The following is a 13,527-nucleotide window of genomic DNA, read 5'->3' on the forward strand; positions in this document are numbered from 1 at the left end:
ACAACGATTATCAATTGTTAATGGGGTCAGATTCCGTTATATGCCCCCAACGCTTAAACTATTTTCAATGAACTTAGCCGGAGCACTCGCATTTCGGGTGGCGGAGTGTGATCAAGAATAAAAACAAGTTTTGTGTTTTTTTTCAATAAAGAGTTTAGTTTTTGTTTGGTAATGTTTGTTTTTGTTGAATTTTTGTGTTTGGAGAAATGTAGGTGTAAAACACGGAAGTACAACAAAGCGAAGCACCAGCTGAGACTCTGCAATCACGTTATCTACTAGACCGCTCGAATTTGACCTCTGTGTGAGGATGGGGAGGGGTGTGCGATAAGACAATTCCTGTTTTATATTGACGAAATATTGTTCTACGCTAATCTAGTAATCAGTAGAAGCAAAATGTCAAATAACGATTCATGTCTAGGTGTGGTCGGTATAATCCCAAAGTACCGATATTTTTTACACTTTGATGTCTTTACATTCGTCGTAAGGAAAAATGGTTCATCAATAAAAACGTTTAAATTTAGTTTGTGCAAAGTTCTAGACATTTTATCATACCATAGTACTACAACAAAGAAACTGTGTACACAATGAGAACTAAACATTTGTGTCGGTAGCTGCTATGTTATTCATATTGCAGTTATTTCAAAATTGTAAACGGAATTTGAAAGCGTCAATATTATGAGGCACTGTTTTGATAAGGTTTCAAGTGAATTCAAACATTCATATAAATTTGAATGTCATATACATATTTTGAGGGTGTAAAAAATGTAAACACATGTGTATGACACGGGGTATAATCAGTCGCAAGCCAAATACGAGAGTCTGCTTACGATTACCCGTGAATGATTATAAGCCTCACGACATTAATTAACATTATCATTTAGAAAGTGAACAAACTTTCACCACTTAAAAAATCATCGGGTAATAAATTAAAACATTGAGGTTCAGTCACTTATTTTCAAAGGTTTAATTCAAAAGGGCAAGTAACAAAAATGATACATCTAATACTCAAATTTGTCCGACATCATCCTAGTTGGTACAGGCCGGTGTTATAGAATCTGGGCGTTGATTATCTCTGGTTCGTGTGTTGGACACGCTTGGACAGCTTGATCTGAAGATAGTAGCCTATTTTTTATTGAAGTAGGCCACTGTGAGTGAGACCAACAACCAACACTAAGAGTAAAGTTAAACTCACTAGACTTAGTCCACCAGATATCACTCCATCTGTAAAATGATAAACGTAAATGACAGACAAAATCAGACCAAAAATGTATCCAGTTCAATTTAAGAGAAATTTCTAAGTACTGAACATTGAAATGACAGCACCATAATTTGAGAATATACTGTGTATTGGCTGTACCTAGATTTAATTCAGTATCCTATTCTACAATAGGAGAATTCCTTATTTACTAGATACATAAATGTGTATTAGTTATTTTTGAAAAAAAAAATACTAAAATTGCTTGTAATTTTCCAAAAACACAGTTCAGAATAAACCTTTATGCTTTCATACATTATCCTTATGTTTCCAACATTGCGTATGTTTCCATACTTAAATTGTTTCATTAAGTCGAATATGTACCGAATGGACGAACACATAGGGTTGGATACGTCTGAGGTCGTAGTAATAAATACTCGATTTTCAAATTTTTATGTTTAACTGTGGCAAATAAATATAAAAGCACCACTTCTAGATGTTCCAAATAAAATAATGTATTGCCACGTTGCCACCAAATAGAGTGATAAAGAACTAAATGATATCATGTGTGTGGGTCTAATCGTTCCAATTTTCTATGGAAATTTTGCATACGAACTTAATAATTATTTAAAACTTCAAAATCGACTTCCCTTCACGTTCCTGTCGACATTCACGAGCGCGAGCGTAAGCATCTTGGCTCGACATTGCAGTTGTAGTCTGAAAAATTAAAGATTAGTATATATACTAGAAGTCCAAAATTCGAAATTGAAATCAGATTCAGAGACTCGGTTGAACTTGCCTAAAACAAAATCACGACGGTATTAGCCATTTTTCGAGATAACTTAAGATTCATTATAACGTGGTCTCGTCAGAAGGACATCACCAAAAATATTATCAATATTATTCTGCCAAATAAAACATTAATCATGGTGTCAATTTACTATTTACAACTTTATCTTATATTACATTCAAAATTAGATGTCTTGCATGAAAGGGCTAGTTTATAATTCGAAAATATAAATTATACGTACGGACAAGGCGCGCTAGATGTTACTCGGCAGCAGGAACGGCAGGTACAAAGTTCTCGAGAGAAAAAATTAATACGTGTGCCAATTAGGTTATCAATCCGCCAAGAATTTTGTTACAAGAACATAGGATGCAACTTATATTAACCAGTAATGAATAACAGGGATACGAAAATATGTATTATATAAAATACAAGTTAATAACGGTACAAATGTAGCTTCCCGTGGGTAGGTCCCCCTTTAATCCAAATATCTATAAGGAAAAATAGGGATTCAAAGTCTGCACCCCAACTTCCAGATGGTCTTTTAACCTATATATAGAATAGAAGCATCTTAATATTACTCGTGGAAAAACTTAAGCACCAGATTAAATCTACATAAGATATATATCTTAAAAATGAAAATGAACTGCCTAACGCTAATTTCGAGAGTTGCCGGACCAATTTGGATTATTACACAAATTGTTGAAGTCCGAGAAAGGTTAATATGAAGAGAAAGATCGGAGAAGGTTCCTGAAATGTTTTAGAATTCGTAAAAATAATTATCATATTAACGTTTAATCAAATACAACTGACACAAAACAGCTGTTACCACTGTCAGCTGAAGTTTAGAGGCTGAAAAATGTTTTACATTATATTTTTAGAAAATATTGAGTATAAAATATTTTATTAGAAGTGTAATGCAGATAGCAAAGGCATAGTTGCTATATTAATTTTATCTGTGAACAGAATTGCAAAAGTTTGGGCTTGAAACTGGTAGAATTTTTCGAAATTATAATACGAATCTGTAAACCGGCTTCAGAAAAATGGGCACTAACATGCCTCAACTAACATTCTGTGTGTAAACTAACACAGGCCCAAAAACGCCACGAATTGTATAATGAAAAAATGTTATACACGATTATTTTGAAATGTTCTATAAAAATAGTAGGATATCACCCTTAATACGGAAACAGACACTTTTTAGTCTTAGTAGGCTGCTCTCAGACCTACGTATGTACCTAAACTTTCATCATCGGGGCAACAATGCAATACGTTACACCGAACGCAGATTACAATAACCTGTAATAGACACTTTTTAACCGTGACAGTTTTATCAATTATAGGAAGTTTATAAAATGTAGGCGTTCTGGGGAATTTCGGTGTTATTATTCTTATTGTTCTATGTAATAAATCTTCATCTCCTCCTCGTTGTTTCAAAAAAGGTATTCATAGTTTTGATAAATACTTTATTTGAGTCCGTCTACAGTAATGGGTAAGTTCCATCATCAACCAGTTGTCACTCTACTTCATTACAATAAATATTTATTGCATGCAAAGACTAATAAATAACAAACCATTAGGACTTGGTCATAAGAATCTACTTTGCTCATATAAGAAAGCATAAACACTTACTAACAAAAATTAATGAATTCATTTTATTTTTAAGCTGAATAAAACAAATTTCGAATCGGTAGTTTTGTAATTAAATTTGTAATACAAAATGAATGTAATATTTACGTAAGATTAACATTTTTGGGAATAATAAAGTTAGAAAAAAGTTTTAAATGCCGCCATTTGGAAATTTGGAAAAGTGATAATAGGAATTCATCTTTTTTTTGTAATCCCTTTAATGGTACCAAAGAGTTCTAAAATATTTTGAAAACAAAAAATACATATGGAAAGACACTACACGAAGCGAGATAGAACACATGTTCATTGGAACATTTTGTTTTGTTTTTGTGTCTACTATCATATCCTGAAGTTGTCCCAGTCTCTCGCACAAAACCCTGTATATCACTGGTTAGCATGATAAGAAAAGTGTCGCACTGTAGATTGAATATTGGATGAACAGCGGATTTATTGAACAAATATTCTGGTATTATACTTAAATTTTGGGTCTTGAATTACATTTAAAACCACATAAAACTATGACTAGGTATTTAGCTAACTTGTTAATTAACGTAAAACATTAAGCATAAAAAATCATTTCAATTTGTACCTGAGGATGTTATTTCATCTAAGATCACTTGCATACCCACAGGAAATGAACAGTAAGCTGACGTAGCATTAGAAACGCAAATGTGAGAGCAAGAAATGCTCCTGCAAGGATCTTCACCTGGTTCTTTTTTAATGTCTTCATGTACCAATTTCACGCTGATGGCCGTCTGTAACAAACCATATTCGGATGTTACTCCTTGATAATTTAACACATTTTTGTTAAATTTTCCATTTTAAATACACGAGTTAAATAAAAAGCATATACATTTATGTTATTATTTACGATGACATTCTTATTAATTTATTTTGTCATACGGCATTACGTATTGGATTATCAATGATTCTGTTACATTCTTTATATTATAATATTAAATAATAATTATATTAGTATTCACATATTTATTATTGTAGGCTTAGGAATGGTTTATTACCATGATTTCCTTCATTGTTCATATTGCTTCAATTTAAGTTGCTACTTGTATATTTATTTCTCAGTACTTTTGTTATCCTATGGATCATTGCATATAGTTACTATATTATATTGCTATTCTTAGCTTCAATTTATGCAATATCTTTTCGCTGTAAGTTATTATTTTCGTAAACATATAATAAAATTAGCGTTGATTTACATTTGTAAATTTGCATTGTGCTTATTTTTCTGAGTTTAATGGCGAAGTTAACCTACCGAACGAAAATCAGTGAGCTTCTTCGCAAAGTTCCAGATGGAAGGGTTGACTGAAATCTTGTACAAGACATTCCCTAATTTCATTCTTGTCGCCCAGTACACCATCCCTCCATGGAGACCCAGACCGTACGCGTTGAGCATATAATAGGAAGAGACGTGTTCACGGTGATCTCCGCCGATGTAGTCCATGCTGAATAGTGCCGTAGGTTTCAAGTCGTACACCCTGGTGCCCAAGTAGTACACCCTGCGCTCCTGGAGATCTAGAGTAATGGCCCTTACACTCACCCCTGAGGGACTCACGTTAGGCTGGAAATACTTCCCGGACAGCGTACACGACTCTATAACCTCGCCCGCAATCCAAAAAGCTACCCTAGAAGGATTTCATATCTTTATTTACGCAGTTATGGAAAAGTTGAAATATATTCGTACACTCATGTTGAGATGGAAGAGAAGTGCAATAATTGATTTTCAGAAACTCTATATCAGCCCCATTTGGTCTTAAATATATATTATTAGTTCCATCTTCGTAAAGATTTACAAGATCATAGTATAAAACTTAAATTTTTTGACATTATTACACAAAACTGGGTATATATCTAGTTGAGAACTGCTAAATATCTAATTTTATCAACTAAAGATATTAACTGATTAACGCTTTATGGTTAAATCCAAAGTACAAAGCCCTAAGTAGGATTTCAATTATTTTTCTATTTTTATAAAGAAATGTGCATAATTATTCTGCCCATCTTCGTGGCACATAGTCTTGTGAGAAGAGTAAGACAGAGATAGTTTGTGCAGAATCTTCTTATCTGTACTAAAAACAAAAAGAACAGTTTCAAATACTCCTACAACTAGTTGGTTTAACAAAAAGTCTATATTTAATTTATTTCTCTGAAATATTGTGTATTGTATACAATTTTAATAGTCTACTTGAAGTATTTCTAGAATTTGGCTATCTTCTAATGGCCTTATGTCCAGAGTAGATTTAAGGCCCTTTTGTTAAACTGAATAGATACTATAGTAATAACAATCATACATAAACTATCATAACAGTCATCCATTTTCTACAACAAGATATATACAGTGATATCCAGTAGTACCTGAAAAATTGAATGCAAGGGAGTGAATGGCCAGAATTGTTATAAATATTTGACTTACATAACAATTTTCAACTGTTAATATCAAGAACATATTTAATCACACCTTTAGATCTATATATTAATACGTTTTTTACAAGACCGTAACATAAGAGTAGATCATAAGAAACTTATGTGTGATAAACTAAATATCACAAGAGGGCGCTTCAAGAAGGGACCCCAGGAATAAGTTAAAAAGAAAGATGTTTCATTTTTTTATAAGATAATTTAGTTTATACCCTTTGTACGGGTCTATTTCCATCCTTTTGACCAAAACGTGTTTTCCTGGTCTTCGCATCACAGTTGTGACTTCCCTGCCCTCTAGATCCATTGACATGAAAGCTGCGTTTGAGCACAGTGAGCAGTACATCCAGTAAATCTTGTCGTGAACCCAGTCCACGGCAAAATCATCGCACAACGAGAGGTCCTTCACCAGTTCCGGAGCACTATTTTTCTGCTCCATCGTTGTCCTATAAGTTTTAAAAATTCAGTGCAGTTATATTAACAGTAGGAATTATTTATAAAGTTAAATAGAAAGGATAACCTTCCAAGGTGTGACTATTCATGTATATTTGAGTGTGTGTGTGTTTGAGCGTTTTTGTTGTTGTACATCTATATATATAAATGCGAATGTTTGTTTGTATGTTCCGTTATAACTCTGGAACCAATGCACGAAACATCGTGAAATTTTGTACAGTGATTCTACACGTTCCTGGAAGTAACATAGGCATACTTTTAGAGAGGTGGCCGTTTCGCTGTTTGTATGTATGTCCTTTATAGAATCGTAAACTATTTGACCGATCATTATGAAAATTTGTATGTATATTTATTTTTCGACGGAGAAGGTTTATATGCTATGCCTATAGATGTATCTCGCCACCAGGCGGCACTGCAAAAGTTACAAGTTTTTAAAGCGCCTGTACACTATAAACTGCGATTACGAGACAGTTAAGTATAAGAAATAGTTTTTTGTATAGAGAAAAACTATTTGAAGGCACTAAGCTTTGATGTATATTTGTCTTCAAAATACATTTCTGCTTGAACTTAAAGTACATTTACGTAGACAATGGCTATAAACATACACTTTTGACAGATTTTCTTGATCGTGGCAACAATACAAACTCTACATCGTCGTTGGAAATATAATTCATTTGAACCAGAAGTGCACATACACGGGCAAAGCTTCCAAAAAGCGTGCGAAGCCGCGGGAAACAGCTAGTTTTATATAAATAGCAAGGAAAAAGGGTCAAATATCTTTTATTATAATTTAAAACCCCTTTAAACCTAAAATTTATTAGAAAATTTATTGAAAATCAAAGCGAATAAATGTATACAAGTTCTTGTTTTAATACACACTTATACACAACCTAGATTTTAAATAAATTAAACATTTACTCCATCAGTAAACGTAGTATGTATACAATAAAAATGTTTTTAATCTAACAGTTAATGTTGTTATATAATATGTATATGTGTTATATCCGTATTTTGATATATTTAAATCAACTCCTGAGAAAATTTTTCTGTAATATATAAATTAAATTTTGGTAATATTTCGTAGAATGGATTTGTAACAAAATATATAGTATCAACAGTCTTACCAACAGTTCCAAAATTTGTTTTATTTAGATTTGACATTACATGTTCAAATAAGTAACGAAAATTAGGACGAATGCCCCCCTGTCAGCTTAAAGTAACAGTAATACATAAGGTAACAGAAAAAATAGGTAGACGCAATGAATACTTTTCGATACACATACACATGACAGACATACCACACACGCGCAATCATAGACTCGATTTGCTGGTTTAGAATGTAAGCTGAAGGTTACGTCACTCTTCTCCTGCTTGTTCATTTGCTCTTATCTTACTAGAATCTTATCAGTTAATAAGGTATTTTTGTGACCGGGATTGTATAAAAAATAGTGGAGTTGAATTGGAGAGCACTGAAGTTCGTTTTAAAAATGATTGTATATTTAAAATTTCTGTAGGGTATAAAGTCTTCACCCCTTTTGCCTATACACTATCATGATGTCGTTCATGTCTTGGTTACTTTCAAAAAGACGACAATGTTTTGTTTAATTTATTTGCTCATGGGTTGGGGTGATGTTCTTTGTCCAATGAGTTTATCCGACGTATATGTTGCTAAGTTTCTCATGGTGTAACTTACATAAACCAGTTCTACACATTTTATTTTTTCCGTTTACAATATCGTTTTTATTGAAACTATTAATTATTGTATTGGACGTTTTAAACGCTAAACGTATTCCTGAGTACTGCAATAACCAATAAAATGTTTTGTTTATCGCATCTGTGTGTTTTATTAAATGTTACCTTACGTGTTTTTTTTTAATTGCTTTGACTTTAAGATTTTACTCACATGAATATGGGACCTTTAATTTATACATGAGGAGTAAAGTCTCATAAAAAATGTTAGAACTATTGACAAATATACTTTTCTACAATTATGAGTGTGGATACTTAAAAACATGTGTTTTATTTTAATAGATTTCTCTTTTAGTCTGTAGGCAGTTCAATTTGAAGGCCAAAACATGTTTATTTCTAGGACCATAGCTCAAGGGAGTGCCATGGTTTTCTGTAATAGCATTTTTCACAACAAGGAACCCTTAAGAAGTGATTACCATACATATTACTTATTAACTATCCCATAATAAAGTACGAATTGCCACAAAAGGACGTTTGAAATTACTCATAAGACGGTTCTTAAACACGTTAAAACTTGTAATTAAAATTATTAGGATACAAGCTCCCAAATTATTAAGTCAAACAGAAAATGATAATAAAAAGAATAACAACGTTTTTAACGTTGTGTTATATCCACAATATCCGCGTATTTGAAACTGGTAACAAAATTTGGAAATTCTAAACTAAAAGTTTCAACATTTACCAAAATCTAGGATTCCCCCCTTAACTTTCCAGTACATCAACATTGAGACGACACCAATTGTCACACATTTCTTTCTAAAAGTCATTAGAAAAGTTATCCGAAAGGTTTATAAAATTAAAAAATGAACCCAACAAATACTCTACTGAACCACAAAGTCAGGATAAAGAATTCCCTCACAACAGTACTTTCTTGTAGGGTAAGTAACAAATTAAATAATTGTTGGATAATTATAACTTAATAATTACTGTGTACTCATTGAAAAGTACTGTGTACGAAAAAAATTACACATTTACGAATCTTTTTGACGAAAAATAAGAAATCATTCAAAATTACATTTAATATATCACAACCAAATATATAGTGAGTTTTTATTTTTTGTTTAAAGCTTATTTTTGACGATGGACGGATTGTGAAGGAAGCATGATTTTTCAGGACACTTGCCATCGTCCAGAGAAACAAAAAATCAGTAACACTAGGTTTCGAGATCTGCAATCTGATAGAAAAATAACTAATCTAACAGATAATTACAAACTAGGCTAACAAATCATACCAGAGCGTTGTGACCCGCCTAAGTTAAGAATCACAACCACAACTGAACTACAGAATACAGGTCACAATACGTCTGCATTTGTCGATCAACTACATTTGACTAACCAGAGGCCAATAGCAAAAGACGACTGTCACGGCAGAAACAAGATAGTGCCAATAACAAGGAAGGGGGCAGGAGTGGGCCCTTTTTTATTGTTGGTATATGCTAGATGAAAAACCATCCTTTGACTCCGCATTGGTTTATTACAAATATATAATCTGTTTGATGCTTTTGGTTTCTTTTTAGTTCATTTTTTAGAATTGGTAACCAAAGCGGCCTAATATCGACTGATGGTTGACTGATTGGTTGGTTTGCCAATTTATTGTATGTTGCCTCTATTAATTTCCTTTTAAAAAAATGTGTATCCCGATGTATTTTGTTGGCTTCATCCCAATTCATATGATGGTCTTCAGACCAGCAATGGTGTGCAACTTTTGACATTTCTGTGAGACACTTTCTTGTGTTTTCTTTATGCTCTTTTATCCTTACGTTTAATGATTCTTTTGTGTTACTTATGTATTTACTATTGCAACTACATTTTATACTGTAAATACAGTTTTTAAAATCCTGTGTGCTATTTTTTGGTTTTGTATTTACGAGACTTTGTCTAAGAGTATTGTATGTTTTAAACGCGATTCTAATATCTCAACAAAGGTTATTTTTCCTCATGTATACCTCCACCAAATCTTCAGTTTGAACTGAGCTGAAGTCAAAGCTCTTTACTCAAATTCTTCCATAAAGATATTGGCGAAAATAGGAGCCAGTGGATAACCCACTGAAATCCCCTTATCTTGACGGTAAATTTGACCCTGTAGTTACGAAATAATTGTATTGAGTGCATAGTTCTAACAGTTCCAAAATTACTGGCACGGGAAGTTAAGTTCTTTCCTTTAATGTTTGGTCTTATTTGAGACATGATTTAATGATTTCAAGAGCTTCAGGAACTGGTACATTTGTGAATAAACTTCTCTTCAAAATCCCTGGGATTTTTGATAAAAGAGAGTTTTTCCTACCAATGGTATTACAATGTTTAAGAGGACTTTAAATTTCGTATTGAAGGAATATCATCAACGATATCTTAAGAATTCTAAACTTACTTGTAGAGGTTATTTTCGGACAATATATATACAGTTTTTTTTTGTGATATGGTAGTCTACAGCAGAAACCCCTTCGATCGTCCATTCTATAGTATTGTGATACAGATCAGCGAGGTCTACCAGTCGCACTCCCCATGTGTCACCTACCAGGAACTTCACACTCTCGCCCACCACTGAAATAATGTTGGAGCATTAGGTTTGCTTAGACTTATGTTTTAAATCACTTTTGCTTGCATACCGCCTTTAGAATATGCGGAAAAACTAACTATGTAGTTGTATTATCAATTAAAATCAATTATATAATATATTATGGAAATATTGTTTGCTTAAATATCTGTGCGATGGTTGTATCAATAACAGTAGTTTGCCCTGAGCACTAAAATAGGATATAAGTACATCTTTACTGTACGTAAATTTCCAGGAATTATGATCTAGGTCACAACTAACTTGTCCGTAAAAGACAATAAATATATACGTGGTTATAAATTCAATTTAACTTGGTTAATTTATTTCCGTGGAAATAAAATAAAAATGACCAAATAATATACTCTAAACACGTAGAAGTAAACTACACGTTACCGAAAACTGGAAATTGAAAATTATTCTTTGCACCAAATGATTTGATAAATGTTCCCCCTACGTTGAACTTTGTATGTAAACGAATGTGCCAAATTTGGTTGTTTAAATTTCCTAAATTTAGAGATAATAATTTGTTAATAAAAAATAAAACATGGTGGCTCGAGGCTAAACAATTGAAAATCGGAAAAATTCACTTTTAATTTTTAGCTTGTAATCACACAGAGAATTTTAAATTACATAGCCAGTCCAATCTTTTTGTTACACTCTGTATATAATCATAAAATATATACTGTATGTTTATTATGATTTTATATTACGTAGCAAGCCCATTGAGTGATAGACTTCGCTAACTTCAACCAAAATGTTTTATAAGGACCAACAGTCACAGCATGTATAACATCAGATAAAATATTATTTGGCATGTTTACCCTTCCATTTCGATTCCCGCTAAGCTAGCAAGGCTGTCACAAAACATAAGTACACGTTTAGTTTCCAGGGACTTTCCTCTGAATGCTTAACATTTTTCGTATTGCTTCTCTTTTACACTACTAATGGTGATAGTTTATTAACCTATCTTAGTGCCAGAACTCTTGTTTGTAAAAATATATTAGTTAATGTAGGATCCTGTTGATAAATAGTGCTCTGTTGATATTAATGGGGCATAATCAATGTAATTTAATTGAAAATAAATCCATTGATAGTAACAATGCCTGTATTAATACTATATAGGTAATAAGTACTGGTTTCCAAAACTGGGAAGAGAGGCTAATTAAAAAAAATCTTTTTCGTGAGAATGTGTGCAACATTTTGGTATTCCTGAATGGTTTTCAGGAAAACCACTATTTGATTATTTCGGCCATTTTTTTAATAGTAGTATTTTATTAAAATTTACTTTACCATGCCTAAACAGTATGACCTTCTCTACTTTAATATTGTTATTGCAATTAACTGTGAATTAAGTTTAATGGTAATAATTTTATGTTTTATTAGCTGGTTTTATAGAGTAAAACGCAGATTTTTAGAGCTAGAAAGAATACTGAGTAAAATTCAATATTACAACATGATTAACAGATTTAGTTCTTCATTACTATCGGAATTTGATTATGAAAATACATGTAATTATGTTTTACACGAGAATATTTCTAAATTTGATGCAATTAACTAAAACAAACTAAAGAATTCCAAACGTGAGTGGTTGTAGTCCTCAATTTGAAATAGTATATAGAGTCAACTTCATTTTATAGATTGGTGCTATAATATTCAGATATTGTATTTTTTGTCTACATAAAACTAGACACAGAAAGTTAGCCTGTGTTATGCATATATTTCACTGGATGATCGATGTACCAGTGAATTATCAAAATATTGGTTATATACCTGATGTAGGAAGTAAGATAGTGATGGTAAGGAGAACCAGAGAGTCCATGACTGCACGACTTCGAGAACCAACAAAATCTGGAGACAGACGGTCTTGACACGGATGTGGTAGCGGCTTCCTGATAATGTGGTGCAATGGCTAGATTTCAACCAAACTACTGGTTTTCCTAAAATCCCGGTTAATGCTGATGTTTTCAGGGACAATTTTAACCTAAGTTTTGATCAGCCGTTAAGATGAAAAGCGGATTATAATCCTATGCTTGACTTGAACTCAACTAGGAACTTTAATAGAACATGATTCTTCTATGAAATCGGTAATCGGTACCGTTATTAAATTTGTTTGATATGTTGAATATTTTGAAATTTAATATATGATTGAATATTTAAAATCACGTTCTCTAAAAAATTATAGAATTCCCATATAATTGAATAGTTTTAGAATGAATAATAACGAATGTCAAAAAATCTACTTTGCAACTTTTACTTTTTTAACTTATTTTATTATTCAGGTAGCCTTTAGAAAGCACATTATTCTTTAACGTTTATCTCATTTTATATTCTTTAGCCTCAAAATATTAAAGTATTTTACAGAAATGATATTTTCAGGTATATTTTCCAAAATCATATCCTGAAGATAAGATAAGAGGCAATACATAGTTGAGAGTTCAAATATTATACAAACGAGGGATTTCTGTTTTAACATGAATACTATTACATTTACGAAATGAGAGTAATCCGAGATAAGGAACTATATTTTCGTTTCTCACTGAGACAGTTTCATTAATGTCTGATGCTAAGGTTACCCGTCTAATTTTAGAATGTATTTGTCAAGAAATATTTGAGAAAAAAGATCTTAAAGTTACTTCTTGCTATTTTTATTTTAAGACAATGAGTTTATATTTTATATGTTCTTCCTCTAGAAGATTTACTTTAAAAGATTGCACTAGTTAGCTAACT

At 32.1% G+C, this 13,527-nt stretch overlaps 1 protein-coding gene across 2 annotated transcripts; it reads right to left on the reverse strand.

Annotated features, from left to right (window-relative positions):
- Nucleotides 1–947: 947 nt before the first annotated feature.
- Nucleotides 948–12,650, reverse strand: LOC124362326 (low-density lipoprotein receptor-like). Of its 2 annotated transcripts, XM_046816736.1 has the most exons (6): nucleotides 12,571–12,650; nucleotides 10,615–10,787; nucleotides 6,260–6,490; nucleotides 4,885–5,254; nucleotides 4,201–4,366; nucleotides 948–1,221 (listed from the first exon to the last, which is right to left on the reverse strand). In XM_046816736.1, the coding sequence occupies exons 3-6, from the start codon at nucleotides 6,481–6,483 to the stop codon at nucleotides 1,130–1,132; spliced, it is 852 nt and encodes a 283-aa protein (XP_046672692.1). In that variant the 5' UTR covers nucleotides 6,484–6,490; nucleotides 10,615–10,787; nucleotides 12,571–12,650; the 3' UTR covers nucleotides 948–1,129. The 2 variants fall into 2 exon arrangements, with proteins under 2 accessions (XP_046672692.1, XP_046672693.1); XM_046816737.1 differs by lacking the exons at nucleotides 10,615–10,787; nucleotides 12,571–12,650 and having other exon boundaries at nucleotides 6,260–6,617.
- Between the last annotated feature and the right edge of the window lie 877 nt (nucleotides 12,651–13,527).

This window comes from Homalodisca vitripennis, chromosome 5 (genome assembly GCF_021130785.1).
Source record: "Homalodisca vitripennis isolate AUS2020 chromosome 5, UT_GWSS_2.1, whole genome shotgun sequence".
Taxonomy (NCBI): Eukaryota; Metazoa; Arthropoda; class Insecta; order Hemiptera; family Cicadellidae; genus Homalodisca; species Homalodisca vitripennis.

Excerpts from the sequence above, each read along its gene's own strand:
- LOC124362326 (XM_046816736.1), bottom strand. The coding sequence starts at position 6,483 with ATGGAGCAGAAAAATAGTGCTCCGGAACTGGTGAAGGACCTCTCGTTG. Across the intron at positions 5,255-6,259 it reads GAAATAGACCCGTACAAAGG|GGTAGCTTTTTGGATTGCGG; the intron begins GTATAAACTAAA and ends AAATCCTTCTAG. Across the intron at positions 4,367-4,884 it reads AGCTCACTGATTTTCGTTCG|ACGGCCATCAGCGTGAAATT; the intron begins GTAGGTTAACTT and ends GGTTTGTTACAG.